Source organism: Oryx dammah, unplaced genomic scaffold (genome assembly GCF_014754425.2).
Source record: "Oryx dammah isolate SB20612 unplaced genomic scaffold, SCBI_Odam_1.1 HiC_scaffold_8, whole genome shotgun sequence".
In the NCBI taxonomy this organism is placed as follows: domain Eukaryota; kingdom Metazoa; phylum Chordata; class Mammalia; order Artiodactyla; family Bovidae; genus Oryx; species Oryx dammah.
Genome location: NW_024070192.1, coordinates 34,870,020 through 34,892,456, shown reverse-complemented (window position 1 = coordinate 34,892,456; position 22,437 = coordinate 34,870,020). Strand labels below are relative to the sequence as shown.

At 47.2% G+C, this 22,437-nt stretch overlaps 2 protein-coding genes across 6 annotated transcripts; one reads left to right on the top strand and one right to left on the bottom strand.

Annotated features, from left to right (window-relative positions):
• Positions 1-5,640: 5,640 nt before the first annotated feature.
• On the bottom strand, positions 5,641-7,296 carry SAT2 (spermidine/spermine N1-acetyltransferase family member 2). Its single transcript, XM_040243481.1, has 6 exons — positions 6,955-7,296; positions 6,733-6,784; positions 6,515-6,598; positions 6,312-6,413; positions 6,137-6,177; positions 5,641-6,012 (listed from the first exon to the last, which is right to left on the bottom strand). The coding sequence occupies exons 1-6, from the start codon at positions 7,018-7,020 to the stop codon at positions 5,845-5,847; spliced, it is 513 nt and encodes a 170-aa protein (XP_040099415.1). The 5' UTR covers positions 7,021-7,296; the 3' UTR covers positions 5,641-5,844.
• SHBG (sex hormone binding globulin) lies at positions 7,067-11,944 on the top strand. 5 transcript variants are annotated; one of them, XM_040243472.1, is made up of 10 exons: positions 7,103-7,205; positions 7,894-8,054; positions 8,218-8,422; positions 8,584-8,675; positions 9,471-9,660; positions 10,128-10,289; positions 10,526-10,685; positions 10,802-10,938; positions 11,318-11,525; positions 11,776-11,944. In XM_040243472.1, the coding sequence occupies exons 3-10, from the start codon at positions 8,243-8,245 to the stop codon at positions 11,922-11,924; spliced, it is 1,278 nt and encodes a 425-aa protein (XP_040099406.1). In that variant the 5' UTR covers positions 7,103-7,205; positions 7,894-8,054; positions 8,218-8,242; the 3' UTR covers positions 11,925-11,944. The 5 variants fall into 5 exon arrangements, with proteins under 5 accessions (XP_040099407.1, XP_040099406.1, XP_040099405.1 ...); XM_040243470.1 differs by lacking the exon at positions 7,103-7,205 and adding an exon at positions 7,348-7,545; XM_040243473.1 differs by lacking the exon at positions 7,894-8,054 and having other exon boundaries at positions 7,067-7,205.
• Positions 11,945-22,437: the final 10,493 nt, after the last annotated feature.

The window sequence follows — 22,437 nt, the reverse complement described above, 5'->3', positions numbered from 1 at the left end:
CACTGCAGGCAGATTCTTTATCAACTGAGCTACTAGGGAATTCCATCAGCACATTAGACATCGTGAAAGCTATAGGAGAAAATTAGATGTCTAGAGAAAAGTGCGGAGAAGGCAATGGCACCCCACTCCAGTACTCCTGCCTGGAAAATCCCATGGACGGAGGAGCCTGGAAGGCTGCAGTCCATGGGGTCGCTGAGGGTCGGACACGACTGAGCTACTTCACTTTCACTTTTCACTTTCATGCATTGGAGAAGGAAATGGCAACCCACTCCAGTGTTCTTGCTTGGAGAATCCCAGGGACGGGGGTGCCTGGTGGGCTGCGGTCTATGGGGTCACACAGAGTCAGACACGACTGAAGTGACTTAGCAGCAGCAGCAGCAGAGAAAAGTGACTTAGAAATGAATTGGATCCCATGATAGAACTCTCAACTACAACAGTATTTAAAGAACAGACAGGGAATTTCCTGGTGGTCCAATGGTTAGGACTCTGCACTTCCACTGCAGGGGGCACCAGTTACTTATTTATTTTTTGGGCTGCACCGCACAGCATGTGGGATCTTAGTTCCCAGACCAAGGATCAAACTTGTGTCCTCTGCTTTTCTGCATTGTAAGCGCGGCATCTTAACCACTGGACGACCAGGGAAGTCCTAAGGGGGCACCAGTTAAATCCCTGGTCCAGGAATTAAGATGCTATGTGCCACGCAGTGCAGCCAAAAATTACAAAATAAAAAAGTAAATGAAAGGCTGGCAAAAGAAGAGGTGCATTCAAGAGTGCCTGAGACAGAACATCAGTAACTAAGGTGGCAGAAATGCTAAAGTGATTAGACTATCAGCAGTGATTCTGATGGGGCTTCCCAGGTGGCACTAGTGGTAAAGAGCCTGCCTGCCAATGCAGGAGACTTTAGAGACGCAGGTTAGATCCCTGGGTTGGGAAGATCCCCTGGAGGAGGAAATGGCAACCCACTCCAGTATTCCTGCCAGGAGAATCCCCATGGACAGAGGAGTCTGGTCGGCTACGGTTCCTAGGTCGCAAAGAGTCAGACATGGCTGAGTTATAGAGGAATAGAGAGGGAGAGAGAAATGAGGAATAGAGAGGGAGAGAGAAATTAAGTGGGACAGATTATCAGGAGGGCTGGCTGTCAAACCAAAAAGTGTGGTTTTGGATCCTGAAGCCACAGGAGTGGCAGAATTTTGTTTTGGAAATGGCACCATCATAACTTCCAAGCATCTGGCAGCATCAGTCCTCTCAGATTTGACTTGTACTCTTTTTCATCTGCTCCTGTCTTTGTCCAGAATGGCCAAGAATGAGAGTGGAAAAACAGGGGACAGCATTTCAGAAGGGGGAATGGCATGCGCAGAAGGCCCAGAGGGGAGAGTACAGTGCATCTGAGGGACTGGAAGGAGTCTAATATGGACAGAACTGACTTAAAGAGGACACAAGGCTGGAATAATGTTTCAGATGATGGAGGTTTGGGCCAGAGCCTGGAGGGACTGGCAAGAGGTTTGGACTTTGTGCTGAGAGCAGTGGGAACTGTGACTGGATTTTCAGCAGACTTGCCTTTAGGTGATATTATTTTAGCTGGACTATACAAGATGTGCAAAACATGTCAACAGAATGCCACAGCCTGTCTTAGGATTTTTTTTTTTTTTTGCTACACCATGTAGTAAATGGGATCTTAGTTCCTAGCCAGGGATTGAACCCGCTGCCCCTGCAGGGGAAGCATGGAGTCTTAACCACTGGACTGTCAGGGAAGACCTGCATTAGGAGTTCTAAATACTTAGAGAGTTTGGGAGGAAGATAGAAAGATGGATAGATTGATAGATAGCTAAAAGCTAAAGAGATACAAAAAATGGGGATTAAATGAAAGTTTACAGATTGAATGTTGAGACTTGCCCCAGACTCCCTCTTCACCCAGCTCTGTGTACAACCAGATTTATACCCTCCAGGCAGGAGTTTGGAAGCATCTCTTCTGGGAAATCTGATCAGAGAAGGAAAAAGACCTAAGGGTTCTGACATTGGGGGTTCCTCAAGGAAACAGCCTCATGAATCACCCTATAGTAAAAGTTTGCAGTCTACATGCCTCTCTACCTCCTATACAGACACAATCACAGTTGCCGATCAGTACCTCAGTGTACAGATCTTAAATATAAGCAGACAGCTGAGGATTACCAGACATTTTAGGAAAGTCTTTAAACAAAAGACAAAGACTAAACAAATAGAGAAAGAAAAAAAAGCATAGAGGAAATAAAGACTATCCAAGAAGGAAAACACTATTTTAAAACCTATGAATATCTCAGACAAGAAAAGAACATTCATCCATGAAACAAAAACAGAACATTCTTAAAATGCAGAGAACAAAAGAGAGCTCTTAGAAATTAAAAACATAAAAGCAAAAATAAAAACTCAATAGGAGGCATGTAATATACACCATGATAAATATAATTAACACCCCTGTGTGTTACATATGGAGCTTCCCTGGTGGCTCAGTGGTAAAGAATCTACCTGCCAATGCAGGAGACTTGAGTTTGATCCCTTGGTTGGGAAGATTCCCTGGAGAAGGAAGTGGCAACCCACTCCAGTATTCTTACTTGGAGAATGCCACGGACAGAGGAGCCTGGTGGGCTATAGTCCACAGTGTCGAAAAGAATCGGACACGACTGAAGTGACTTAGCGCAGCCCAGCACTTCAACTCTCTAGACGGCATACATCATGTTTCTTACAATTTACACATTTATGTCACCTGCTTGTCCTTGTCCAGTGTCTAAATCATGACCATTTAACCAATGGTTATTCCACAAAAGGAATAATAAGTCACCATTGAAAGTGACGATGTGTTTAATAGCATGGGAAGATGTTTCTGGTTTATTGTTAAATGAAAAATGTTTGCAAAAGAGTATGATCCAGTAAAACCACACACACTTAACTAATTATATGTATGTTTATATGTATACATATACATTGAAAAAAGTCTAGGGAATTGATACCAAAGGGTTAAGAGTAGTGATGTAAGTAAGGCTATGGATTCTATTTTTATCAGTTCAGTTCAGTCACTCAGTCGTGTCCAACTCTTTGCGACCCCATGGACTGCAGCAAGCCAGGCCTCTCTGTCCATTACCAACTCCCGGAGTTTACTCAAACTCATGTCCATTAAGTCAGTGATGCCATCCAACCACCTCATCTTCTGTCATCCCCTTCTCTTCCCGCCTTCAATCTTTCCCAGCATCAGGGTCTTTTCAAATGCGTTAGTTCTTCATATCAGGTGGCCAAAATATTGGAGTTTCAGCTTCAGCATCAGTCCTTTCAATGAATATTCAGGACTGATTTCCTTCAGGATGGACTGGTTGGATCTCCCTGCAGTCCAAGGGACTCTCAAGAGTCTTCTCCAACACCACAGTTCAAAAGCATCAATTCTTAGGTGCTCAGCATTCTTTATGGTTCAACTCTCACAGTACATGATTACTGGAAAAACCATTGCTTTGACTAGACAGACCTTTGTTGGCAAAGTAATGTTTCTGCTTTTTCGTATGCTGTCTAGGTTGGTCATAACTTTTCTTCCAAGGGGCAAGCGTCTTTTAATTTCAAGGCTGCAGTCACCATCTGCAGTGATTTTGGAGCCCAAAAAAATAAAGTCTCTCACTGTTTCCACTGTTTCCCCATCTATTTGCCATGAAGTGATGGGACCAGATGCCATGACCTTAGTTTCCTGAATGTTGAATTTTAAGCCAACTTTTTCACTCTCCTCTTTCACTTTCATCAACAGGCTCTTTAGTTCTTCTTCACTTTCTGCCATAAGCGTGGTGTCATCTGCATATCTGATATTGATATTTCTCCTGGCAATCTTGATTATAGCTTGTGGTTCATCCAGCCCAGCATTTCTCATTATGTATTCTGCATATAAGTTAAATAAGCAGGGTGACAATATGCAGCCTTGACATACTCCTTTCCCGATTTGAAACCAGTCTGTTGTTCCATGTCCAGTTCTAACTGTTGCTTCTTGACCTGCATATAGGTTACTCAAGAGGCAGGTCAGGTGGTCTGGTATTCCCATCTCTTTCAGAATTTTCCACAGATTATTGTGATCCACACAGTCAAAGGCTTTGGCATAGTCGATAAAGCAGAAATAGATGTTTTCTTGGAATTGTCTTCCTTTTTCGATGATCCAATGGATGTTGGCAATTTGATCTCTGGTTCCTCTGCCTTTTCTAAAACCAGCTTGAACATCTGGAAGTTCACGGTTCATGTACTGTTGAAGCGTGGCTTGGAGAATTTTGAGCATTCCTTTGCTAGCATGTGAGATGAGTGCAATTGTGCAGTAGTTTGAACATTCTTTCGCATTGCCTTTCTTTGGGATTGGAATGAAAACTGACCTTTTCCAGCCCTATGGCCACTGCTGAGTTTTCCAAATTTTCTGGCATATTGAGTGCAGCACTTTCACAGCATCATCTTTTAGGATTTGAAATAGCTCAACTGGAATTCCATCACCTCCACTAGCTTTGTTCGTAGTGATGCTTCCCAAGGCCCACTTGACTTGGTATTCCAGGATGTCTAGCTCTAGATGAGTAATCACACCATCATTATACTTACTTAAGAAAAAGTAAGTATACAAAACTATACTTTCTTTTGTATAGTTCTTCTGTGTATTCAGTCCATACCATTTCTGTCCTTTGTTGTGCCCATCTTTGCATGAAAATTTCCCTTGGTATTTCTAATTTTCTTGAAGAGATCTCTAGTCTTTCCCATTCTATTGTTTTCCTCTATTGCTTTGCATTGATCACTGAGGAAGGCTTTCTTATCTCTTCTTGCTATTCTTTGGAACTCTGCATTCAAATGGGTATCTTTCCTTTTCTCCTTTGCCTTTTGCTTCTCTATTTTTATATGTCCCTTCAAACTTCTCTACAACAAACCTGCATAACTTGTAATAAAATAGTATGAAAGTGGGAAATGAGTCTGTTTGCCTTCTTGTCTCCATGGGTCCTAAAGGTTTATTTTAGTTCTGCTAAACTGAAAATAAAGACTTTGTGACTTTTGAAAAAGAAAAAGCACTCCCTAGCTGCGTGGATTTTTTTTAAAGTTGGGGCGAATGATCCTTCCTAGTGTCCCTGAAATGTGGCCACCAGGTGGCAGCCTGCTCCATCTATTGAGTTGGTGGGCCTGGCTCAATCTTAAATTCCATAAGCCCAGGCCAGAAGTGGCAGGCCTTTGTCCAGATCCCAAACCTGACCAACAAGCTTGATGCGCAAGCTGATCCCTTCCCTTCTTTTTCTATATACCACAGGCCAGAGTCAGTACTCCGGTCTATTGAGGGTAAAAGTCATGTTGTTTAGTCACTGAGTTGTGTCCGACTCTTTTGTGAACCCATGGACTGTAGACTGCTAGGCTCCTCTGTCCATGAGATTTCCCAGGTAAGAATGTTGGAGTGGGTGGCCACTTCCTCCTCCAGGGGGTCTTCCCCACCCAGGGATTGAACATACTCTCCTGCATTGGCAGGTGAGTTCTTTACCACTGAGTCATCAGGGAAGACCAGAAATCATCTTAGGCTCAGTTTTACCCCCAGGAGCAACACCCACTGACCAGAATGCTGAGGGAGGGGAGCTGAAGCTTATGGAATCCTCAGTTCTTCTACCCAACACCACATCAACATACAGAAGGAATTCTCATTTATTTTTCACGCTTAACAAGGAGGTGGGAAGGCCTGCCTCTTCCTCACTTCTGCTCTATCTGGGCATATTCGCCTCCGACCCTCCTTCCCTTCCTTCAGGGAGGCTTTGGTCAGTGGAGACAGTCTCTAAGGAGTGTTCAGTCTGTGGGGATGGAGAAGCTGAAACAGCAATCCCAGGGGTGGCATCACCTTCCTGCCAACTCCCTCATCGCTTCTTCTTCAAAGCGAAAGCAGTGCCAGCCCTCAGCTTCCGTCAGATCCTGGGCTCCGAGGGCCTTGTACAAGTCCATAGCCCTCTTGTTCCAGTCCAGGACTGCCAGGCGTAACTGGGAGCAGCCCTTATCCAAAGCCACCTGTGAGAGAAGACACTACTCACTTTCCTGGAGTCAAAAAGGAAGAGACTTTCTCACCCTCTATTCAACCCAGGTGCCTCCTGCTTTGCCAGGGCCCAACTCCTAGCGCCATCCCTCTCCTCACCTCAGCCACTTTTTTGATTATTTTGGAACCAATCCCTTGACCTGATGTGGGGAGAAAAAAGAAGGACTGTCTGAGTTGAAGAGGAGCAGCAAAGGTCATAAGCTAGGATTGAGAGACAAGGGATGGTGGTCCCTCCAAGGGTTGCTTTTCTCCCATCCTGGCCTCTTCCCAGTACCTCGATATTCTGGCTTCACATAGATGTCTTCCAGATAAATATTTCGTCCGTTCCATGTGCTGTAGCTGAAGTAATATAGCCCATAGCCCACCACACAGGGCCCTGCAAGAGAAAAAAAAAGAAGGATCAGGCCTCTGGGCACCTGGGGGAAAGACCTTTGAGGCTGATTGGAGAGGGCACCTCTAAAGTTGGGGTATTCTTACCCTGTGGCTCCCCCGGTGCAGAAAGAATCTCTGCCACCAAACAGTGATAGAAAGGAGTCTCTCCAAAGCCATCTGCTCTTAGGGCTGCAGAGATCGGGTTTGGGATAAAGAGAAGAGAAAGAAGGATTGGGTGTGTGCCCAGCCTGCAGTTATTGCTTGGGGAGCCCATCCTTCATTTCCTCCCAGCCTCCGTCAGGACTCAGGATTTGGGTCCCTACCTTCTTCACTGATCTTCACCTGGTCTGAGAGTTTCTCGTACTCAGCGAGTTCCTACAGCGCGGGGGCAGAGGCTAGATGAAGGCAGGAGGGCCTCGCTCCTCCCTCAGCAAGACCTCAGGGCGCGCTCCTCCCTCTACTCCCACTTCCTTCTACTCCTCGCCTCCCACCCCAGCCACTCTGACCCCCTCTTGGGACCCTGGTTTCCAGGCGGCAGCCCTCACCCGAATCAGCCTCAGGATATTTCCACAATCTCCCTCCTTGGCTTCTCGGATCATCACGAAAGCCATCCTGTTCCCCAACGTCAGGGACCGAAGTCTTCCGTTCTGCAGGAAGGGGAGACGAGCAACTCGGACCCTTTAAGGGGCCTACAAATTCGGATTCCCGAAAGCCGCGGGAATGGCGGGGAGCGAGGCGGTGGGGGCTCCGAGGGCTGGGAAGCTGAAGCCCGATTCTGGCTACTGCGGAGAGAGAGGTAGGACTAAGTGGTCCTCACTGTCTGGGCGCCCCTAATTTCAGCCCCCGCCAGCGCGCACCTGCCAGCCAATCAGCTTGCAGAACGGATATGTCCCCACCCCGCCCCCACCCCGACTCTGCCCCACAGTGGCCGAGTCCCGTGACCGCGCCTGTGGACAGGGGTCAAGGCTGTACTGTAGAGGCTTTCGCGTCCGAGTTATCTGGGTGTTCCAGCCTCCAGTGGAGAAACCCCACGGCTCCAAAATTACCTCTTTCTTTAACTGAAGAGTGCAGTGATTATCTGCTCTTCCCTTCGCTCAAACTCACCCATTCCAGCCCACCTAGACTCCAGACTCGGGGTGAGCCCCAAGACCTCCAGCTCTTTCCTACTGGCTCAAAGTGTGACTTCTTCTGGGGGCATTTATATTTTAAAATGGGTGAGGGAGAGAGGGATGAATTTCTATTGGTAAATGGTTCGGCGTTGTGATAAACAGATAAGAAGCTAACTGGGGGTGGGAGGCAGAACTCCTAGTATCCACTGAATCACACTCGGAGACAATCCCTCCCTAGGAGGCAAGCCTCAGAGGCCTGGGAAAACACCGAGGGAGGAGCTCAGAGCAGATACCAGGCTTTGAATCTGCATTATCTCCATTCATCCTCCTTCACATTGACCCCAGAAAGGAGGTATCATTTTTCACATTTTGCAGACAGGACACTAAAGCACACTGGTGGGGTGACTCACCCACAGCCACCGAGCTGGTGTTTGGGATTCCATGTCTCAGCTCTAGACCTTATAGAAGATGCTACTTGGGTAGCCCGGCAGGAGTGTTTCTAGATCTCGTGTTTGTTATCAAGGCAGCCTCTGCAGGTAGGCTTGGAGGACCCAGAAAGGAGAGTGCAAGTGAGCTGTCCTCTCTCAGCTCATAAACTTGCCCAACAGTGGGGGAGGGTAGTGGAGAAACTCACTCCATTTGTCCTCAGAGGGGCCAGAGGGTCAGTGGCCCTGTCTCCTGCCCCCCTTCTTCCCCCAGGGCAACCTTTAACCCTCCAACAACCATGTGGAAGGCTGCCTTCCCCCACGCATTTGCCCCAGAGTCATTGGAGACTAAAAGAGGACCGCAGCTGATTATGGTGAGCAGAGGTCCACTGGCCATTTGGCACGGGCTACTGCTGCTGCTGTTGCTACCACTTCCCAGCCACGGAGGACCGGCCCTGAGACCTCCTCTCCCCAGCCAGGTGCAGGAGTGGGACAGGGTGCTATGCCCTGCATGTGTTTCAGTGAGCTACGCTGGGGCTTTGCCCTCTTCTTTGCTTTCCTCCTCTGGCCTGGTAGCAGTGCCTCCCCCTCCTTCTGTCTCTGGCATGTCCTTATTTTGGCTTACTTTTCTCTTCAACAGACAACTGAAGACTCTCCTGCTCTGCACCTCAGCAATGGCCCTGGACAAGAACCTGTTACCATTATGACCTTTAACCTCACCAAGATCTCAAAGTATGAGATTGACCTAATTCTTTGACCTAGTCTCCTGACATCATCCTCTCTCCATCAGCTCCTCTTTTTTTGCTTTATTTAATTGAAGTATAGTTGATTTACAGTGTTGCATTTCTGGGGTACAGCAAAATGATTCAATTATATATATTTATAAAACATGTTTTATATATATATATATTCTTTTTCAGGTTCTTTTGTATTATGGCTTATTACAAGATATTGAATATAGTTTCCTATGTTATACAGTATGGCTTGTTGACTATCTATTTTATATATAATAGCTTGTATCTGTTAATCCCACACTCCTAATTTATCCCCCCACCTTTTGCTCTTTGGTAGCTGTGAATTTGTTTTCTATGACTGTGACTTGGTTTTGCAAATAAGTTCATTTGTATCAGTTTTTAAATTCCACATGTAAGTGATAGCATATGGTGTTTGTCTTTCTCTGTCCGATTTACTTCATTTAGTATGATAATCTCTAGGTCCGTCCAGGTTGCATTGTTTCATTCTTTTTATGGCTGAATAATATTCCATTGTGTGTGTGTGTGTGTGTGTATACCATGCATATATATATGTATGTGTGTGCATGTATATATATACACCATGTCTGCTTTATCCATCCTCTGTTGATGGGCCTTTAGGTTGCTTCCAAGTCCTGGCTATTGTAAGCAGTGCGTCAGTCCCTCTCTTCCCTGTCTCTCTGTCCTCTCTCTACCTGAACTCCTCCTCCCTCGACCTCAAGTCCACACTCAAAGCGCACGCCCCTACACAGCCCCTCCTTTCATGTCCTTCCAGAATCTCCTCCTCTTTTGAGTTTCGGACTTGGGATCCAGAGGGAGTCATTTTTTATGGTGATACCAACCCAAAGAATGACTGGTTTATGCTGGGGCTTCGGGATGGCAGGCCTGAAATCCAGCTTCATAATCACTGGGCTCAGCTTACAGTGAGTGCTGGACCCCGGCTGGACGATGGGAGGTGGCACCAGGTAAGCCAGATTTGGTCCTGAGGGAAGTGTATCTTGAGCTGGTCTGAGGAAGGGAACGGAACCAAGTCATTAGGCATCCCTCTCCCGTTGTCACCACATTGAAACCACACAGAGGCCCTGTGAAGCTGCTATTCTTGTCCGCATTTTTTTCAGAAGGGAGTTCTGAGGCTTAGTCAGTTTGTAAGTGACAGGTCCAGAGTGAGCTGGGGGTACCAGCTCACCTTTCAAGTACATTTTTTTTTTTTAATCAGACTAGACTGCCTCTCTTAGGTTCCAGGTTTGGTTTGGTTTGGTTTTGGTTGATGGTTGTTCAGCAGTTAGTTGTGATTTGGGATTATCGTGATAGGTGAGCCCGAGTCCTTCCACTCTGCCATCTTCAGTGTGGCATAGTCTAGATCACCTCTGAATAAAGCGGTAGAGGCAGGCTCCAGGGACCTCTGATTCCTCTTCTCTTTTTCTTCTTGCAGATGGAAGTGAAGATCCATGGGGATTCCTTGCTACTCAGGGTGGATGGGGTGGAGGTGCTGCGTCTGAGACAGGTCTTTGGACAACTGGCCAACAATTCCCAGCTCATCATGAGGATTGCACTGGGAGGACTGCTGTTCCCTGCCTCCGACCTCCGGTTGCCGGTAACTGCATCCAGGGTCAGGAACCGTGACCAAAGCTGATAAAGCACTGCTGACTGGGTGGCCATAGGGATCTGCAGCTACATATTTTAAGGAGAGGGGATGGGGTGAGAGATGCACGGGAGAGGGCAAATGCTTGGGTCTTAGAGGGGAATAAACAGGATGAGGAGGCTGAGACCGGGGCTCAGATATCCTGATTCCAACATCCTCTGCATCTTCCCTCCCGCCATGGGCTCCAGCTGGTCCCTGCCTTGGATGCCTGCCTGCGCCAGGATGACTGGCTGGACCAACGGGCCCAGACCTCGGCATCTGTCCCCACTAGTGTCAGAAGCTGTGCTGTAGAGTCTCAGCCTGGAATATTCTTCCCTCCAGGGACTGGTGCAGAATTTGGTCTCCAAGGTAAAGGCTATTTTTCCCTCCATGACCAGCTCTGTGTCCATCTCCCTCCACCACTGGCCCCTTCTCTCCATGAATCCCTAGCCTTAAGACCTCAGAAGGATCATTTCTGCCCCCAGAAATTCCTCAGCCTCATGCAGAGCCCTGGGCCTTCTCCTTGGACCTGGCACTCCAGCTGGCAGCAGGTTCAGGCCGCCTCTTTGCTCTTGGGACGCCAGAAAACCCTTCTTGGCTCAGCATCCACCTCCAAGATCAAGTAAGGCGGGACATGCTGCCTATACTCAGTGGAGCCTAGGAGCAATGGGAAAAAAGGGAATTCCAAAATGTCAACAGTATGAAGGCTTTGGGAGGTGGGGGGCAGTGCAGAGACACATATTAAAGCTGCACGCAGCAAGCAAATGACCTTTACTTAGATTATATATTTTCTTGGGGGTGGATATGATTTTATAGAAGGCCAAGACAAGAGAGCTGAGGCAGGACTGAGGTGGTGGGAATGGCCAGAGATAGATAGACTGGATAGACATAGATAGTGTGGCTGAGAGGAAGAATCCAGGCAGCCAGGGATGGGGCTACGAGGAGTGGGTGCAGTTCGTTCTTCCCTCCCCAACTTATGTCCCTTCCCACACACTCTGCAGAAGGTGGTGTTGTCTTCTGGGTCGGGGCCAGGGCTGGATCTGCCCCTCGTCTTGGGGCTACCTCTTCAGCTGAAGTTGACTGTGTCCAGGGTGGTTTTGAGCCACGGGGCAAAGAAGGAGATCCTTGCTCTGCCTCCCACGGGCCCTGGCTCCCTCCTTGATCTCTGGGTCCAGCCACAGGGGCGTCTCTTCCTAGGGGCTTTGCCAGGTAAGAATGAGTGATGTTGAAGATTCTCAGCACACCATGGGAAACGGCTAAGGGCAGGGGAAGAAGCAGGAAGGGGCACATTTTTAGGGGAAGGAAACCTCTGGGAGGGAAGAGGAGAAGAGAGAGGATAAGGGGGTGGTGGGAGGAAGTGCTTTCAAATATTTAAGTTGGAGAACTGAAAAAGTGGGGAGGAGCTTCTGGATCCAGGTCCCCCCATCCCCAATGTCCCCTCCATGCTCCCTACCTCTAGGAGATGCCGCTTCTGCCTCCTTTTGCTTGGATGGCCTTTGGGCACAAGGCCAGAGTCTGGACATGGACCGGGCCCAGAGCAGAAGTCTGAACATCTGGACTCACAGCTGTCCCCAGAATCCAGGCAATGGCAGTGACACCACCCATTAAATCCCCACCTAAGAACCTCCTTTGAATGTTACTCCTCCATTTATTCAGCAAATGTTTATGGTGTGTCTGCAATGTGCCAGGCACTGTGCTGAACACTGAGTCATACCGAGGAGCAAAACTAACCCTGCTTCCTGTCCTTTCGGTGCTGTGGTCCCCTGGGGGAGGCAGGCATCCATCAAAGACTAACAAGTGAGTAGATAATTGGAAACTCTGATAAAGGGACAGTCAGAGAACTGAGAAAGCTCAAGGGCCAGTGGCCTTGACCTACCCCGGGGATCAAGGAGGGCTTCCTGAGGAAGTGATGACTTCCTAGGCTGAGACCTCAGTAACAGCACCACAGACACACACCCGAATACCAGTCGCCTTCTGGGAGCCAGGAGCCCACCTCCCTCTCCAGCAGCAGCTGCCTTGGAACTTGAGCTTTGTTGCTCTGATGCTGGTTCCCAGAAATCAGGAGGGAAGGGAAGACATGGGATCTTTTTTGTCCTTTAGTCAGGCCACTGCTGTCCCAGACAGGAGCAGCAGAGGGTGTGAGTGGGTCACAGAGAGATGGTGGCCTTCTGGGACAAGGGGTGGAGGCAGCAGGGAGAAAGAAAAAGCAGGGGTTGGGGGGGTGGCGAGCAGAGGGAGAAAGACGCCTCTATCTCTCTTCGTCTTGGCCCACTAGCTTCGTTCCCAGAAGAATTTGTCTTTACTCCATTAAACAAGAACTGGCTTGTACTGGTCCCACCTGGAAAGAACAGACAGATTCAGGAGTATCTCTGCCTTCAAAGAATATATGGAGACCTTGCCCTCAGCCCCCAGGCCCCTGGAGATTCCTGGTGCCCCGTCTCCTCCTTGGGGTACTCTCCTGCCTCAGTCTCCAGCTCCCTGGGAAACTTCATTCCCATCCCCCATCTCCAGATCCCATGGGGATCCCAGTGTCCCAGCTTCCTAGGTTATGAGGATCTGCCTACCAGTAACCCAGGCAACAGGGTGAGTCACTCATTGGACCTGCTGTTCCTCTTCTACAAGGATTAGCCAGGACCTGAGTGACCCCAGTGTAAGAAAGTTTCCAGAGAGTCTCTGGGTTGGAAGACACATCCTGGGTCCCTCCTTGAACCGTTATGGTCTCAAGTTTGCAAGGTCTACACTGTCTCTGTCCAGTCAGAGTGTTTTACAGGAATGTACTCAGCATGCCAAGGAGTCCAGATTCAACTCTGTCCCTGGGCAATGTTCACGGTCAGCCTAACTGATATTTACAGAACATCTGTTGAGTACCAGGCACTGTTCTAGACCCTGAGAATGCCTTGAGGAAAAGGGTAGACATGGGGACCTCCCTGATGGTCCAGTTAAAACTCTGTGCTCCCAAAGCAGAGGGCATGGGTTCAATCCCTAGTCAGAGAACTAGAGCCCACATACCACAGCTGGAGATCCTGTGTACTTTGAGGAAGATCCCGCACGCCTTGATGAAGACTGAAGATCCTGCATGCTGCAAATGAGACCCCCAAAAGAAGAGAGAGAGAGGGGATGGTCAGACAACCCATAAACCGAAACAAATAAGCAAGGTCATTTCAGGTAGTGATTATCTCAATAAAGAGAATAAAATCCTGCAGTCAATCAGAGGTGTTAGGGGAGAGGCAGCATTAGCCAAGTGGTCAGGGAAGGTCTTTCTGAGGCAGTGTCACTTCAGCAGAGACCTAAATAATGAAACCAGTCCTGTGGGGTGCCTCAGGTATGAGCAAGCCAGTGGGAGTGAGAGGCTAAAGGGCCTGAACACGCCTGGGTCCCCACCAAAGGGGTTGTTCTGAGTGGCAACTTCTTGGCCCCAGGTCCCTGAGGAATCTCCTGAGGGTTGGCTTTTCTCTCCTCCCTCCATCCCATCCTGTCCAGGACACTGTGCCCTCAACCTCTCTTTCTTCAGCCTGCCCTAGATTCCAAGATTCCTGATTACCATCCAGAGCTGTCTACACTCTTTCATTAAGACTGATTCTGCTTTGACACGGACTCTGCCAGGCTCCCACCAAGGGCGCTTACAGTGCCAGTCCAGTGTCCCTGCCTCTCTCATACCCCTGAAAACCTTCCTGGAGCTTGGCAGCATATGGTGTGGCCTCCAGACCTATGCCATCCACTCACTCCACCATGTGTGTTACCTCTCTCTCCCCTTCTCTCTTTCCTTCTCTCTCTCTCATTTTCTTTCAGCTAACATTTATTGGCCCCTGACAGTATGCCAAGGGGCTTCCCTGGTGGCTCAGCAGTGAAAAATCTGCCTACAATGCAAGAGACTTGGGTTCAATTCCTGGGTTTGGAAGATTACCTGGAGAAGGAAATACCCACTCCAGTATTCTTGCCTGGGAAATCCCATGGACAGAGGAGCCTGACGGGCTACAGTCCATGGGGTCACAAGAGAGTTGGACACGACTTAGCGACTACACACAAACACACACAACAGCATGCCAAATACTGAGTTAGGCAGTCTACAGGGACTCCAGAAATAAATAAGACTTGGTCCTGGCCCAGAGAGTAGTGGTCTGGGGAGAGAAACAGACATGTAAAATGCTTTCATAGGGATCTCCTAGGAAGTGCGATGAACTCGAACAAATGACTAGTCCTCTTTACTTTTCAGTTTCCCCATCTGCAAAATGGGCAGGTTACTCTACTCAGGGTTGCTGGGAGGGTTTGATGGAATCGCATAGTTTGGAGGTATGGCATATAGAAAGTGCTCCACATACCAGAGATGTTGCTTTTATTGATGTCATTAGCCTTGTGTGTAATTCTTGAAATATAAGTCTTAGCCTTCTGGGTACGGACTATAAGGAAGGGTGTGTGATGTGATTGAACTGGGGGCAGGCTGAGATGGAATGAGGGCAGACTGGGGAGGCTCCTTGTGCCATGTGGGGAGAGGCCTGGTATATCCTCCTGGGGAGTTGGAGCTTGATACGGTTAGCAGAAGAACGTCTGTCTTTCTTTCCTGTTTGTTTGATTGTGATAAAATACACATAACAAAATTTACCATCTTAAATGTTTTTTTTGCCTCACCACATAGCTTGTAGAACGTTAGTTTCTTGATTAAAGATCAAACTTGTCTTAACCATTGAACCACCATGGAAGTCTCCCATCCTAACCATTTTCTTTTTTTTAAGATTTATTATTTATCTATTTTGGGTCGTGCTGAGTCTTCAATGTAATGCAAGGGCTTTCTCTAGTTCTAGCAAGCAGGATCTACTCCTTGGTTCCAATGCACAGGCTTCTCATCGCGCTGGCTTCTCTTGTTTCAGAGTTCAGGCTCTATTTGAGTGGGCTTCAGTAGTTTCCATGCAGGGGCTTAGTTGCCCCAGAGCATGTAGGATCTTCCTGGAGTAGGGATTGAACCCATGTCCCCTGTATTAGCAGACAGACTCTTAACCACTGGGCCACCAGGGAACCCCCATCTTAACCATGTCTAAGTGTCCTTTAGTGACGGTAGACTTAAACCGAAACTCTGTACCCACTAAATAATAACTCCCTGCTCCCCTCCCCCTTCTTTCCTTGTTCTTGTCTCTACAAAGACCCATCTTGTTGGGAACCCAAACAGCTGAGTCCCAGGGATTTGGTTGGGAGGGGGAAGGAGATCACTGGGGACAGCCCTCAGGACAGGCTCTGGGTATGGGTGAGGGGAGATGGGAGCTCTTAATCCCTTCCTCCTTTCTGGAGGTGCTGGAGGGAGGCCTGAGTTCCAGGGAGAGGTTCGAGGTTATAATGGCTCTTTGCCCACACCCTCCCTCAGCTTGTTGCTCTGTGAGCACTAGTGCTGCATGGAATCGAGGGTTCTTCCCCTCCAAAATCCCAACCCTCCTCATACTGACCCTCACCTTGACGAGAAGGTGTGGAAGGGAGCAACATTATCTAAACGTATAGAAGACACTCGTTCTTTCTTTTTCAAGTGACCTTGTGTTTCAGGCAGGGCAGAGACTGAACCAACAGTCTTGAAGCCACCCCTGGGCCTGTGTTTGCCAAGCTTTGTGTGTTGAGGGTAAGATCCAGGCTCATCTCTCTAGATTGAGGCTGGCCCATTACTCTGCTCCTTATCTGATGAATGGGGCTTCCCTGTTGATCAGAAGATAATGTATCTACCTGCAATGCTGGAGACCCAGGTTTGATCCTTGGGTCAGGAAGATCCCTTCAAGAAGGGAATGGCAACCTACTCCAGTATTCTTGCCTGGAGAATTCCATGGACAGAGGAGCCTGGTGGGCTACAGTCCATGGGGTCGCAAAGAGTCGGCCATGACTGAGTGAATAACACTTTCAGTACTGTCTGAAGAAGGAAAAGGCAAGTTGCTTCACTAGGGTTTCACGTAGAAAGAGCTATTCCATGTTTAAGCCCAGTTCAGCAACCAAGGGGCTTCTCTGGTGGCTCAGTGGTAAAGCATCTTGTTGCAATGCAGCAAACCCGGGTTCAATTGCTGAGTCGGGAAAATACCTCGGAGGAGGAAATGGCAACCCACTCTGGTATTCTTGCCTGGAGAATCCCATGGACAGAGGAGCCTGGGGGGCTACAGTCCATGAGGTCGAAAAGAGTCGGGTATGACTAAGCAAGCATGAAGGGCGGGGCAGCAACCAGACTTTATCTCGGGTAGCTCTGTGGGTTGCTTGGATATGGGGGATATATACAAAATGTAAGACAGGGACTTTCCTGGTGATCCAACAGCTAAGTCTTCATGCTCTCAATGCAGAGGGACTGGGTTTGGTCCCTGCTCAGGGAACTGGATCCCACATGCTGCAACTAAGAGTTCACAGGCCCCAACTCAGGATCCCAGATGCGGCAACTTAAAAGATTCTGCATGCTGCAACTCAGACCCAGTGCAGCCAAATAAATATTGAAATAAAAACAAGGTCTAAAGCAAAGGCCTGTTTTGAAAGAACTTACAGCCTGGTTGCAAAGATAAAAGAGACGCGTTTTCAGCACAGTTGCTGAAGACAAAAACCTAGGCAACTAGCCATGATTCCTCTCTCTGTCACCTCCATTGCTCACGACAGATCCTGAACTTCTGTCTCCACCTGTAAAGCTGCTGGCTTGGGCGAGGCCATCCATATTTCCCACCTGGACCGCTACAAAACCTTGCTCCCTGGTCTCCTTGCTTCCCATGGTGAGCTCTCACACAGTGGCCATGGTGATTTTCATTACATTTAACCATGTCGATTCCCTGCTTAAAATCCTAGAATTGTTTCTGTGATGGTTGGATTAAAATCCAAACTGCTCCTTTTGGCTTACAAGGACCGTTACGATTTGGCCTCTGCCTATCTCTCAGATCTCTTGCTGTCCCAGTCTTGCCTTTTTCCCTCACAGGAGCCCAGCCTTTGCACTCACCCCTTCCTCCTCCTAGAATGCTCTTCCCCTACAGTTTCCCATGGCTCCTTTGCATTACTTCGGGTCATTAAAACTTACCTTTTCAGTAAGACCTTCCCTGAACACTCAGGCACTCTCTGGCACATCACACTTTTACTTTTACACGTCTTACTTTTTTGTCTGCATAATGTTAACGTTATTAATTTTGAAATTTAACTTAATGTATTTATTTATTCTTGGCTGTGCTGGGTCTTCGCTGCTGTGTGGGCTTCTCTCTAGTTGTGGTGAGCAGGAGTTACTCTTCGTCCCAATATGCAGGCTTCTCATTGTGGTGGCTTCTCTTGTGGAGCGGGGCTCTAGGGCATGCGAGCTTCAGTAGTTGCAGTACATAGGCACAGTCATTGTGGCTCTCGGGCTCTAGAGCACAGGCTCAATAGTTGTGGCACATAGGCTGAGTTGCTCCTTGGCATGTGGGATCTTCCAAGACCAGGGATCAAACCCATGTCTCCTGCAGTGGCAGGCGGATTCTTTACCCCTGAACCACCAGGGAAGCCCTGTTTAAATTTTTATTGAAAATACTTATTTTATTCCTGCTCTAAAAGGGTGAACATCTTTTAGGGATTGCCCCACTGCTGATTTTTTTTTTAATGAATTTTTATGGAGTATAGTTGATTTACCATGTTGCGTTAGTTTCTGCTGTACGACAAAGTGAATCAGTTACACTCTTTTTTAGATTCTTTTCCCATATAGGTCATTACAGAATACTGAGTAGAGTTCCCTGTGTTTTACAGTAGGTCCTTATTAGCTATCTATTCTATATACAGTAGTGTGTACATGTCAGTCCCAATCTCTCAGTTTTTCCCTCCTCCCTCCAACATTTAATTTTTTTGTTTTTACTGTTTATTAGAATGGGAGCCCCAGGGGCGTAGGAACAAGAACAGCGCCTGGCTCTAAACAAATGCTCATTAGATACGCATTGAATGAATGAATGGGATTTGGGGCTGGACTATGAAGAGTGGGCAGTCTTCCAGGACTCGGAAAGAAAATGGACAAAGGTATAATAATGTCAGGAGTAAGCACAGCCTGTCCCAGGAATGGCCCGCTCAGCTTCAGCAGAGGGCTAGTTGGAGCCTAGAGGCAAAAGAAGTTGGGGACACAGACTGGGTCTAGATTGTGAAGCTCCCTGAAAGTTAGACTAGGAATCAGAACTGCATCCTGCAAGGTCACAAGAAGCCATTTGAAGCCCTTTGAGCTGAGAGGTGGCCTAATTAAAACTGTCTTTTGAGAAAATTAATCCAGAGTCTGCTGCAGAAGGGACTGAAGTAAGACCAGCTGCCTAATTTGTAGGACCCAGTGCAAAATGAAAATGTGGAATCCCTTATTCAAAAAGGGGAAAGGACTTCCCTGGTGGTCCAGTGGCTAAGACACTACACTAACTGTGCAGGGGGCCTGGGTTCCATCCCTTGTCAGGGAATCAGATCCCACATGCCGCAAATACAGGTCCTACATGTCGCCTCCAAGGACCTCCTGATAAGAATCCCAAGTGCCACAACTGAGACCTGGCACAGTCAAATAAATAAATATTTTTGAAAAAAGGCTGGAAAAAACTGGTCTTCCATTTAGTAAACTGGAGAATTCCATAGACAGAGGAGCTTGGCAGGCTATAGTCCATGGGGTTGCAAAGAGTCAGACATGACTGAGCCACTAACACTTTCTCTTTTCACAAGGTACTAAAATATAAAATGCTTTCCTTTCTTCCACGATTCTTCTCATGACTTTTCATGGTGTTTTTAATTTATTTAATGTTATTTTAAATAAAGAAAATAGCATTTTTTAACCTTCAGCTTACTGATGACTGAAATGAAAACAGAATTGTGGGTTGCCCAATTTTCCCTCTCTGTCATCATTGCCAGAAGAAGTGGTTGGCTAAAGCAGCGAATTAATGTGACTGGGAATGGATATGGTAGGATGCCTGCCATCATCCATGTCGCCTAGAAGACCATTATCTTTTTTCTGGATTCAAAGCAAGTTCTGTTTCAAACAGAACGGTAGCCTCTCAGCTCTCAGCCCCTACACTTATTCAGGCGTAGACATGACATGCTTATCTTGTACTCACTTTGAGTCTCACTGAACTCCCATGCATGGTGGGTCCATCAAAGTTCTGTGCCAACTCTTTGTGATCCCATGGACTATAGTCCATGGAATTCTCCAGGCCAGAATACTGGAGTGGGTAGCCTTTCCCTTCACCAGGGGATCTTCCCAAACCAGGGACTGAACCCAGGTCTCCCTCATTGCAGGCAAATTCTTTAGCAGCTGAGCCCTCTGTGCTCATGGAACATCCCAAATGGCATGTTAGGCTTATCTCCTCTACTCACACATATGGGCTATTGTCCCATTGGACAAAGCACAAGTTCAAAGGTAAAATTATTAAGAAATCCAAGATAGTGGCCACAAAGCACAAGACCAAGCACAAGGCAATTCTGAGCCTGGGCCTTTGAAACAGGAGGGAAGAAGGCAGGACATACACTTTAAAAGAAGGACATAGCCCAAGGACATGACATAACTAATTAGAACAAAATAAGTCCAAGATGGCTGACTTCCACTAGACCTTGAGCCTCAGAATGAAAGTGTTAGTCTCTCAGTCATGTCCAACTCTTCGTGATCCCATGGACATAGTCCTCCAGGCTCTAATGTCCATGGAATTCACTAGGCAAGAATACTGGAGTGGGTAGCCACTTCCTTCCTCAAGGGATTGTCCCAATGCAGGGATCAAACCTGGGTCTCCTGCACTGCAGGAGGATTCTTTACTGTTGAACTACCAGCAAAGAGCCTCAGTATATGCTCACTGTAACACATCTGCAAGGTAAGTGACATACCCACCAGTGCCATGACCTTTCTGAGGACAACAATCAAAGATTAAAAAGTGGGCAGTGGCCCAGTTCCTGGAAATCCCCACCCCTTCCCCTGAAATAGAATAATCTCCCACTCATTGACTTCCCTGGTGGCTCAGACGGTAAAGCGTCTGTCTACAATGTGAGAGACCTAAGTTCGATCCCTGGGTTGGGAAGATTCCCTGGAGAAGGAAATGGTGACCCACTCCAGTACTCTTGCCTTGAAAATCACATGGACAGAGGAGCTTGGTGCAGGCTACTATCCATGGGGTCGCAAAGAGTTGGGCTCGACTGAGCGACTTCACTTCCCACTACTTAGCCTATGAAATTGCCCAGCCCACGAAACATCAGTCAGTTCAGTTCAGTCGCTCAGTCATGTCCAACACTTTGTGACCCCATGGACTGCAGCACGCCAGGCTTCCATGTCCATCACCAACTCCCAGAGTTTACTTAGACTCACTCACGTCCATCAAGTCAGTGATGCCATCCAACCATCTCATCTTCTGTCATCCCCTTCTCCTCCTGCCCTCAATCTTTTCCAGCCTCCAGGTCTTTTCAAATGATCAGTTCTTCATATCAGGTGGCCAAAGTATTGGAGTTTCAGCTTCAGCATCAGTCCTTCCAGTGAACACTCAGGACTGATTTCCTTTAGGATGGACTGGTTGGATCTCCTTGCAGTCCAAGGGACTCTCAAGAGTCTTATCCAACATCACAGTTCAAAAGCATCAATTCTTCAGTGCTCAGCTTTCTTTATAGTCCAACTCTCACATCCATACGTGACTACTGGAAAAACCATATCCTCTACTAGACGGACCTTTGTTGGCAAAGTAATGTCTCTGCTTTTTAATATGCTGTGTAGGTTGGTCATAACTTTTCTTTCAAGAAGCAAGCGTCTTTTAATTTCATGGCTACACTCACCATCTGCAGTGATTTTGGAGCCCAAGAAAATAAAGTCTCTCACTGTTTCCATTGTTTCCCCATCTATTTGCCATGAAGTAGAGATCTCTTCGAGAAAATTAGAGATACCAAGGGAACATTTCATGCAAAGATGACCACAATAAAGGACAGAAATTATATGGACCTAACAGAAGCAGAAGATATTAAGAAGAGGTGGCAAGAATACACAGAACTATACAAAAAAGATCTTCACGATCCAGATAATCACGGTGGTGTGATCACTCACCTAGAGCCAGACATCCTGGAATGTGAGGTCAAGTGGGCCTTATAAAGCATCACTATGAACAAAGGGGAGGTGATGGAATTCCAGTTGAGTTATTTCAAATCTTAAAAGATGATGGTGTGAAAGTGCTGCACTCAATATGGCTGCAAATTTGGAAAACTCAGCAGTGGCCACAGGACTGGAAAAGGTCAGTTTCATTCCAATCCCAAAGAAAGGCAATGACAAAGAATGCTCAGACTAACGCACAATTGCACTCATCTCACATGCTAGTAAAGTAATGCTCAAAATTCTCCAAGCCACACTTCAACAGTACATGAACTGTGAACTTCCTGATGTTCAAGCTGGTTTTAGAAAAGGCAGAAGAACCAGAGATCAAATTGTGAACATCGCTGGATCATCAAAAAAGCAAGAGAGTTCCAGAAAAACATCTATTTCTGCTTTATCGTCTATGCCAAAGCCTTTGACTGTGTGGATCACAATAAAGTGTGGAAAATTCTGAAAGAGATGGGAATACCAGACCACCTGACCTGCCTCCTGAGACCTGTATGCAGGTCAGGAAGCTACAGTTAGAACTGGACATGGAACAACAGACTGGTTCCAAATCGGGAAAGGAGTAAATGAAGGCTGTATATGTCATCCTGCTTATTTAACAACTTCTTATGATGATGAGAAATGCCGAGCTGGAAGAAGCACAAGCTGGAATCAAGATTGCTGGGAGAAAGTGAAGAACTAAAGAGCCTCTTGATGAAAGTGAAAGAGGAGAGTGAAAAAGTTGGCTTAAAGCTCAACATTCAGAAAACTAAGATCATGGCATCTGGTCCCATCACTTCATGACAAATAGATGGGGAAACAATGGAAACAGTGAGAGACTTTATTTTCTTGGGCTCCAAAATCACTGCAGATAATGAGTGCAGCCATGAAATTAAAAGACGCTTGCTCCTTGGAAGAAAAGTTATGACCAACCTACACAGCATATTAAAAAGCAGAGACATTACTTTGCCAACAAAGGTCCGTCTAGTAGAGGATATGGTTTTTCCAGTAGTCACGTATGGATGTGAGAGTTGGACTATAAAGAAAGCTGAGCACTGAAGAATTGATGCTTTTGAACTGTGATGTTGGATAAGACTCTTGAGAGTC